A 10,133-nucleotide genomic window follows, 5' to 3' on the forward strand; every position below is an offset into this window, starting at 1 on the left:
TTTCCACCCCTTTACTTTGAGTCTAAGTGCATCCTTGCAGGTTAGATGCGTTTCTTGGATACAGCAGATGCTTGGCTGATAATTTCTTTTCTTATGATGCCTCTACTATTTTAAAAAATAGGTAATCTTGGCCAGCTGGTACCGGATTTATACCAAAATAATGGACTTGATAGGTATTCAAACCAAGATATGTTGGACAGTTACCAGAGGAGAAGGACTCAGTCCTATTGAAAGCTGTGAAGGTAAGTTTCTTTCTATAATATCGTCCAGTTATCTATCGTAACATAATAAACGTATATACCCAGCATAATAAACTTAGCCCAAACTTATTGGTGTAAGGAGAAACCATTTTATTATGCTTGTACCTTATGCACATCTAAAAGTTGGGCGGGATATAGCAGGGTTCATTTGTCTCCATGATGTCAGGGGCCTTTGCTAGCAAGACTCAAATGGCTAGAAAGACCAGAACTAACTGGAGGCTGCTTCACTCACATTTTGGTTCCTGGTTGGGGTGATTGTGCGGCTGAGCTCAGCTAGGACTGTCCACTGGGACACATACATGTGGCTTTTCCATGTGACTTGGGCCTTTTTTACAGCACGGTACCGCAGAGTAGTCAAGCTTTTCCTATAGCAGCTCCAGGCTCCAAGCTGTACCCTGCATGGCCTCTTAAACCTAGCCTCAAAAGTCATATGGTATTGCTTCTGCTATACTCTGCTGAAGCAGTAACAAGCCCAACCGGACTCAAAAACTGGGGTCATAGACCTCATATCTCTATAGGAGGCATATCAGTGAATTTGCAGCCCTGTTTCAAAACCACCACAGCTACTACCCTATTCTCAACTATGTTCTGCCTAGTGCCATTTTTTCACTTGGGAACCAAGGCAACCATTTAATATATCTGGCCACCATTTTCAAAATAAACACAGTTTAATGTAGATTGCTAGACACATAAAGTAAATTGTGGTTAGAACATATGTTTTGTTTATTTTTAAAGGATTGGGAGATCCTGCTTGCTTTTATGTTGCTGTAATTTTTATTTTAAATGGACTAATGATGGCATTATTCTTCATATATGGCACATATTTAAGGTAAGAGAATATTTTAGTATATGTTTATAAGATATACTAGAATAATAAAAATACTTGATTAGTTAATAGTTAATCATTGCTTAGCTGATAGTTAATTTTATAACAATCTCATTCCTAAAATATCTACTTGTAGTTATAGAATTATTTCACATTTCCATGATTTCACCGTTGGTATCACCAACTGTACCAGTGTTGTTTTTGAGGTGTAAATAGAGCATGGTGGAGATACTTGATAAATTTTAAATATTTATGGGCACTTGAGCATAAACAATGTACATTATTTATATAAAATATAAAAGAAAAGCCCATTATCAAATGATATGAATGGCTCTTACTTTGCTAATGTTAAAATAGAAACATATTCTATACAAATATGTAATATCTAACCTGATTTACTTTACAATTGAGTAGTATTTCTAAAACTAAAAGATTGACTAATCTTTTTAAAGGTTTTGATGTCTATTTTTCTTCTTTTTTTGATGATTTATCATACTGTATATGTGTCTGAACTATTTGACCTTGAGGGAATTTTTAGAATTTTCTTCATTACTGCTTAGTGATTCTTTGTAGTACAGAAGTATGAGCATATGTATATGATTTTCAACTTGGGATAATGAGTTTGCATCTGCTATTATCCCATTGTCTTCTTTGCTTTGGAAGTATGGCATTTTCAGTTTAGTACCTCAAAGATCTGTTGAATTTCTAGCTCAGTGTTTGAGTATATAGCGGTATCTTGATAAATATTGTCAAAGGAGAAAGCTATTAGAAGATAAATTTAAAATATATTTGCATATAGATTTGAGACACTTTGATGCTAATATTTCTGACTTTGGTCTAAGAAAATTCTTTTAATTATTTAATTGGGGAGATTAAAATGGAAATGCATGATTAAAAGATGATGTGAAAGAGTGAAAGATTTTGCTTTTGAAACAAGGGACAAAGAAATAATCAAAAGAATATGGTAATCAGGAAAGGAGGCTGACTTGAGGGAAAGTGGGCCAGTGTGCTTGTATAATGAGCCAAAGAAATAGAAACTTGGTGGTATATATTCATTTTGCTAAGTACTGCCAGTCTGTCTTATGGATAGCTTTATCACATTTGGGAGATTAGATTTTAAGTAATGGAAGTTACAATGTGAAATATGGCATGATTGCTAAACTGTTAGTCTTTACTTATACTATTTTTTTTTTTTTTTTTTTTTGAGATGGGGTCTTGCTATGTTACCCAGGCTGGAGTGCAGTGGCTATTCATAGGCATTAACACAATACACTATAGCCTTGAACTCTTAGGCTCAAGTGATCCTCCTGCCTCAGCCTCCCTAGTAGCCAGGGCTACAGGTGTATGTCCTCATGCCCAATTACTTTTTTAATTGAAAGAAGAATTTCTAAACATTTACTAAAGAAAACATTCATATTGTTTTCTTATAATTTGTAACCTTTGTTTCAAAGACAGAAGGCGCAACATCTGCTGAACAGAATGGAAGTTTCTGGTTTTAGTTGAGGGGTTCTTGGTAGTTTGGGCCCTGACCTGAACTTTCTCAAACTTCTGCCCCAACAGTGCCTGGTAGGCAGTTTTCTTCCTATTTGGGAGATGCATATTCAGTTTAGTCAACACGTAAAGTACATACTAAGTAGTTTCCTTCTTAAGACAGTGTTTGGGCTCTGAGTGCATGGGAGTGGGGAGGGTGGGAGATAGAGGTGGCAGCAGAATGTGTGTAATGGGAGATAGAGAGGAAAGAAGGATAAAGGGCTCAAAATTCCAGAGTAAAGAGAAATTTGTTCTGTGTAAAGGGGCCACTTTAGCTTGACCTTGGAGAATCAGGGTTATTTGGATAGGTGGAAATGAACAATGAGGAAAAAAACATCCCAGGGAGAGACAAAGATGGAAAGTCTGCATCCTGAGAAGCAGGTAACAAGCAGGTCAGTTTGACTGGGATGCATGTTCTTGAGAGAGCTTCGTAGAAGATTAAGATTAGAACAGTGGCTGGGCTGGGTGTTGAAAAGCCTTGATACTAGGATGGTTTGAAACCTATTCTAAAGCAAGTGAAGAAAATCTGAAATTTGGCCAGTACAGGAACAGGATTCAAGCTGAGCTATGATCTCACGAGACCCTTGACTTTCACCAGACCCCAAAGTCAAAGCAGTGACTGCTTCAGCACAGTGTTTGTCAAACTGCAGGACATGACCTATTAGGGGGCTTTAAAATCAATGTAGTCAGTTGAGCCTGGCAATTTTTTTTACATGAAAAAGAAAAGAATACAAATGTAAACAATAGCATCTACCACACTTAATAAGGGTAGATATTAGAGAAACTTCTATTTGCTGTATGTATGTGTATATGAATGTATACTGAGCTACAGTGTAAAGTCGTATTTCTTACTGTAATTTTAGTGTAAAAAAAAAAAAAGTCTGTAGACCCTGCTTAAGGTGGCACGAGGGAACAACGCATACCTTAGAGCATTTGGTTCTTTCCAAATAGCTGTCTCTGGCTCTTTTCCAGTGCCAAGGGCTGCAGCTGATTTCAGCTCCGCCTGCTTGACTGCTTCCTGCCTCAGCTGGCCCCTTTGGGGTTGCCCAGGTCTCGTACCCTGCAGTGGTCTGCACTTGGAGCACACATTTTCATTTTTCCAACTCTTCTTCTGCTGTTTGTGGGCTTTTCCTTAACCCTGAAAAATCCCTTTAGCTCTTTCTAAAGGCATCCTGAACTCAAGGTTCTTCCCAGCACTACCCATCACCAATGAGCTTGCAGTTCTTGTGCATAATGGAGCCACTTGTATTCTCAGGAAGCGTTGACTCTTCCATTGCTCCCTGAGGGCGGTTGTATAAACAGCTCCCAAATGCTGATCCTGATGTATATCATGTTGAATGATGTCTCTTATCACTTCTTTTCTATCAGTTTTTTTTGTTGCATTTTTGTATGTTTTTCACATGCAGTATTTTTAGAGGTTTCAAATTACTAGTTCTTAATATTTTCTTCGATAATAGTTTAGTCGCCTTTCTAATTTTATGAGTGGGATAAAGCTGCAGACTTCTTATATTTGGGTTAAAAATAAGAGGAGGATAACTAAAATTGTGTTTAGATTTTTGTTTTTATAAATTGTGTTCCATAATTGAGAAATAAAAGTTGAAATTTGTCTGTTAGATTAGAAGTTTGCAGGCAGATTAAGTATGACAGTTTTTAATCCAGAAGTATATTTGTTTTAAAATAACGTAGATAAAAGATTTTAGAAGCCAGATAAGCTAGTCTATTTCATCAGAAATGGAAGTAGGAAAAAAACCGTAATCAAATGGTGAATGGGGCTGTGCTGCCAAATTCTAACTTGAGGAGATGCAGTGAGATCTGTTTTGCAAACACAACTTACTCATGCTGGAATTCTCTGTATTGTAGTATTTAAAAAAAATACCCATTGTTAATTTTTTGCAAGTTATATCGTTAATTCATAGTTTTATTTCATAAGATACCCTGATGTTTCTAAGCCATAGACTAACAGTTTCTGGAGGCCAGTTTCTTAATACCCAGTGTATGTAAATCTCTGTTCTGCAGGGAAAAAGGAACTTAAGAGAGTGGTTGCTGGGCATTTAAACTTCCCCCACAGTTTCTTGTAGGGGAAATTCATATATGCCTAAAATTCTCTTATTGTTAAATACCAAAATTTTTGTTATTGGACCCCAAGGCAGATATCAAGCAAGTAATACTAAACCTGTATTCTTTGCAATTTAGTTTTTTTTTTGTTTTTTTTTTTTCTGAGACAGAGTCTCACTTTGTCACCCACGCCAGAGTGCCCTGGTATCATCCTACCTCACAGCAACCTCAAACTGCTGGGCTCAAACAATCCTCTTGCCTCAGTCTCCTGAATAACTGGGACTACAGGCGTGCAGCACCACACCTGACTAATTTTTTCTATTTTTAATAGAGACGGGTGGTCTCACTCATGCTCAGGCTGGTCTCAAACTCCTGAGCTCAAGGGATCCTCCCGCCTCGGCCTCCCAGAGTGCTAGGATTACAGGTATGAGCCACTGCGCCGGCCTGCAGTTTAGTTTGATTTTAGTATTCTGGAGTTTGAAGTTACCTTTAGCTAGGTCATTGTGCATTGTGGAAAAAGAATAGATTAGATAGTATATTTAGCTATTAATTATTTACCCTTAGTGGTACACTGGCACATGTTTAACAGCCAGCTCTCTGGCAAAAATACATACATACATCAAGTTTATTATAAATTTTCCTGCTATAAAGGATGTGTACAAATAACAACAGGATTTCTAAACAGTATTGTTTTTTTCCTTTCTTTTTGGAAATAGTCCACCAGAAATACTCTGACTAGCTCAAATAACAAATGGAGCGCAATACTGGGATACAGAGGTTTTGTGAACCAGAGAGTCATCAGAAGAAGGGCTTTGTTTAAGGCTCATTCATCTGTTGGTGTTAGATTTAACCCTACTTGTTGTCAGTTATTCTTTAGTTGTCTTTATCTTTCAGTCTTTTCTTCTTGGTTCCTTCCCATCTATCTGGAAACGCCTTCATCCCTTACCCTCCCCTGTTAGAGGACTAAATTGAGACAGAACTGTTTAATTGGATTCCCTTTGGGTACCTTTGTCACCCCAATCTGGTCTCCCATCCCTTCCTCCACTCCCCAGCAGTGTTTCCCCAGTGGAGATGGCTGGTCTCATCCACCTCTCCCACCACTCTCTTCATATAGTGCTTATCTGCAGGCCAAACCATGGGTTGCTTGGTTTGTTTTTGATCTTAGGAGGGTAAAAATGTATAAAACCACCCAAGATTTTCACAGATGAGTGCTGTGGCTGACCTAAGAGGACTCACTCTGTCTTTTTGTGCTTCATTTTCTCTTTAGAGTTCTCCCAGTGATTACTGCTGCCTCCATCTTCAGAATTCCTGTACCTCCCTAAAACTGAAGGATGCACAAAAATTCCTTTCCCACACCTCTCAAGACAAGGGAAATAGGGTAGAATCATAAAAGCCCTTAAGTCTAAGTATGATTTGCAGATCTTGTGTTAGAATCTTTGAGCCCTTTCCTATTCAGCATCCTTTCTGAGGGTGCCTCCCAAACACCCCTTTTGGTTTTTATTAACAGGCTTTCCAGCTCTTGGTTCCATTCTAGATTAAGCATCATCAGAGGAGGTCTTCTGGAGAAAGCAGTGGGCAGTGAGGGGGCTAATGACTCATTCTGGGGCAGGCAGAACAATGCCCATGTGGATTATCTGTCTGTACCGACTCATACCTTGCCAGTCAGGGCTGCCTGCTTGAACTTTTGTTTATTATACTCTATGGAGTACTTTTACTGAACTTTACTTTTATATTATTCCTTCAGCTCATATTGAGGGTCTTATGAGTGTCAACCTAAAATAATCAAAAGGCTCAGGATCCAGTTAAAAGAGTTTATTCAAGCACAAAGTGTGAGGGCAGTCATCTGGGTTACACAGACACCAAAGAATGGTGATCAGTGCTCCCAGGGTGGGGAAAAGTGAAGATTGTTTATTTAAGCAAAAACAGGTGCCGAATAGAATTACAACATTTTCCAAACAAAGGCTAACACAGATATAAGATTAGATTGGTTACTATTGATTATACACTAAGGGAGTTGCTTCACATTTTGTGGTAAAGTGGTAATAATCACAAGGGTCTCTGTCTCCAGTGTCAGTTAGTCTAGGTTTGAATGAAGAACAGGGAGATGGTTAACATACAGCATCTCAACACAAAGGTCAGGAAGTGTACCAGAGAAGAAAAACATGCATATTATGTAACTCAGTTTCCAGGGCCTAACTTTTCTCCTTGGCATAATGAATTTGGAAGGCCTTGAAATTTAATTTTTGTTTTACATAAGAAATAGCTGCATGGAATTCCTTACTTTATGTTTTATGCATCTCTATAATTTGAGTACATTATCTGTGATATCTCCCATTATCCTTTTCAAAAACAGAACACATTGTTTATGTGTGAAATGTGTCATATCTATGGAATTGTATAAAACCTTTACACGCATAAAGATTAGTAAAATGAACACCTATAAACCTGTAACACTTAGATAAAGAAATAATAAATTATCAGAAGTTTTCATACCCTAAAAATTCCTTTTAATGTATTCTCTTCCCTTCCCCAACCCTCAGAGGAAAGGGTATCCTAACTTTTGGACTAAGTTTTTTGTTTTTCTTTATAATTTTACCACCTATGTATATATCATTAAATATAGTGTGTTTAATTTTGAAAAACTGAATATCAAGCTCAAGCACAAACCTAGCTGTTTAAGGGAAGGGCGCTATTGCCATTATTATATGAAAGTTCTCAGCAGATAGCTGAACAGGGTTTCTGGGTCATGGTCATCAGGTTCCCTGAGGGAAATTTCTGGAACTGTCAGGAGCTCAGCTGAGCTGGGAGAGGGACCTGAGTTGCCAGGTGTTGTAGTAACTGGTTAAAGCAACAAGCCCAAAGTGAAGGAGTTAAGCAATCATTTCTTGTGATGGTATCACCAAAAGCAGACTCCACCTGTCCACACCCCTCCCAGGTACAGGGTCAGGTTGATCAGTGCATCTATGGTAGTTGGGGCTTAGGAGTCTTCTCATTTTATTACTGTTAATGGGGCCCCAAACAAAAGGCTCTGGGCTCTGAACAAAAGACCCCTGCAGTTTTATGGGTCTTGAGGTGGGGGGAAGGACTAGGAGTGGAAAAGAACAGAGTTTGAGTCAGAGTGGGGAGAAGTGTCTTCAAAAACTCTCCCACCAGGAAGCCTCAGCAGAGGCCCTGAAGAGGACCTCTGCCCGAGGCCTCAAATAGACCAAGGAATAAAGGTGCATGGGCTAGGAATGAACATATATGAAGAGCTTGACCAGCCAGATGGACCTGAATCCTTGATTGCAGCTCCTCCCAGAGACTGCAGTGCATTGGCTCTGCACCAAGCCTGCGGTGAGGAGGGCAACTTTTCCCTGTGAGGCCTGCCAGGAAAACCCTTTGCTTATGGACAGGCTGGAGAAATATATGTAGGTGTCAACCAGGAGTGTGGCACCTCAGGACATCAGTGGGCAAGATCTGGGAAACTCAGTCAGAAGAGACATCTGGCAGAAATGTAGTGTGGGCCAGGTACTGAATGTCAAGCAGAAATACTGTCAGGGGAAGAGCTGCCCCCTGTTTCTAAAAACACTGTGTACCCTAGCTCTCAGGAGCATATCAAAGCAGAACAACTTCTGTGTGTAAATGAGTGTCTTTAGCCCATGCCAGCACTAAGGCATGCAGGAGCCAAGCTAAAATACAGACAAGAATCTGTCCAGGCTCACCCAGACATTATCCTCAGGTTAACTAAAACATGGGGATCTTGGGCATGAGTGAGTACTTGGTTCTGAACTAGCTGCTTTCTGTGGTTTGTGTACATGTCCTCCTGATGTTTTCCTTTGCCATCCCATTGGGATGTCTTTCCCCATTTTCCTCTGTTGGATCTTCTGTGCCTCTATCCTATTTATTCTTCTATTTCGGTTTATTTTCTCACTTTGGTAGACCACATCTTCTAGTAGTTCTTGGGAGTGGGTAGATAAGAGGCGTATTCATGAAACTTAGCATATTTGAAAATATCTTTATTTTGCCTTCATATTTGATTGCTTGTTTGGCTGAGCATTGAACACTTTCCTTGAAAATTTTGAAGGCATCTCTCTATTGTTTTCTTGCTTCAGATGGTGCTATTCAGGCATTTTTAAGTTATTAAGATTCCTGTACCTTTGTATGTGACCTTTTCTGCCCTTCCTCTCTCTGGAAGATTGTAGATCAGTCTTTTCTTTGTCTCTATGGTTCTGAAATTTCACAACAAAATGTCTTGGTAATTTTGTAATTATTCTTGAACATTTGATGGGTTTTTTCGATCTTATAACTTATGCCTTAATTTCAGAGAAATTTTTAAAAATTATCTCTTTACTTATTTCATTCCCTGTTTTCTCTTTCAGAACGTTTATTATCATATTTGGATGTTACATTTCCTAGTCTTCTAATTTTCACGTCTTTTTACATTTTTAATCTCTTTGACTTTGTTCTATATTGTAGAAAATTTTATCAGCCTTATTTTTCCAACTCTTTTACTGAGTTTTTCATTTTCATTATCATGCTTTTAATTTCCAAGAATTTTTATTTGTTCTGTGAACATTTCTTTTTTAAAAAATAGTATTTTATTTTTGTTTCGTGGTTTCGATATCTTTTCTCTCTGAGAGTATTAATGATTTTTTCCCCCTCCCTGAATAATTTTGGCATGTTCTAGCTTTTTTTTTTTTTTTTTTTTTTAATTTCTTTTAATCTGCACCATGCATGTTAGGAGCTTTCATCAGATGTCTGGCAATCCTAGGCTGTTGTGATTAAGACCAAAGGACAAAAAAGCTGTGTGAAGCTCTAAATCATGGGTGGATCTGTTAACATTCAATTTTTGTATAATTTGAATAAATGTCATGAGAAGAACTTAGAGTGACTGTCAGTTCTTTAGATATAAAAGAAAATATAAAGCAACAAATGTCTTTTCAGGTTGTAACAGGAAGGTAAAGTGTTTTATTGGGTTACCTGAAATAGAAGATTACAGAATTTTTAACAAGGGATTGAGTAGGAGGGAGAAGACCTAAATGAGTTTAGGAGACACTGTCTTCTATGTAAGAATGGAATAAGGTAGTATTTGTAAAGCACCTAAAAGAATCCCTGCTTTCAGAAAATACTTTTTGATTGAATGAAATGAATGAATTAATAAATTATTGAAAGAAAAACTCAGTTCATGGTTACCATATTTGACAGGCACAATAAAAATCTGTTATCTGTCATATAAGCCTTACTAGCATTTACCAGGTTAGGAAATATTTTTCCCAGGGACTCATTCTGAAACTTTCCCTCTGCAGATTCCCGTCTTAATTCCTTTTAATGTATTCTCTTCCCTTCCCCAACCCTCAGAGGAAAGGGTATCCTAACTTTTGGACTAATTTTTTTGTTTTTCTTTATAATTTTACCACCTATGTATATATCATTAAATATAGTGTGTTTAATTTTGAAAAACTGAATATCAAGCTCAAGCACAA

The 10,133-nt window shown here is 37.9% G+C and overlaps 1 protein-coding gene across 1 annotated transcript in view; it reads left to right on the top strand.

Annotated features, from left to right (window-relative positions):
• The window catches only part of DPY19L1 (dpy-19-like 1 (C. elegans)), a 145,780-nt gene that overhangs the window by 35,505 nt on the left and 100,142 nt on the right, over window positions 1-10,133 (top strand). The window contains exons 5-6 of the mRNA XM_012638754.1: window positions 122-242; window positions 996-1,089. Of these exons, the coding sequence (XP_012494208.1) occupies window positions 122-242; window positions 996-1,089 (215 nt within the window). The remainder of the gene's footprint in view (window positions 1-121; window positions 243-995; window positions 1,090-10,133) is intronic.

The sequence above is a fragment of the Propithecus coquereli genome, unplaced genomic scaffold, assembly GCF_000956105.1.
Source record: "Propithecus coquereli isolate 6110/MARCELLA unplaced genomic scaffold, Pcoq_1.0 Scaffold134, whole genome shotgun sequence".
In the NCBI taxonomy this organism is placed as follows: domain Eukaryota; kingdom Metazoa; phylum Chordata; class Mammalia; order Primates; family Indriidae; genus Propithecus; species Propithecus coquereli.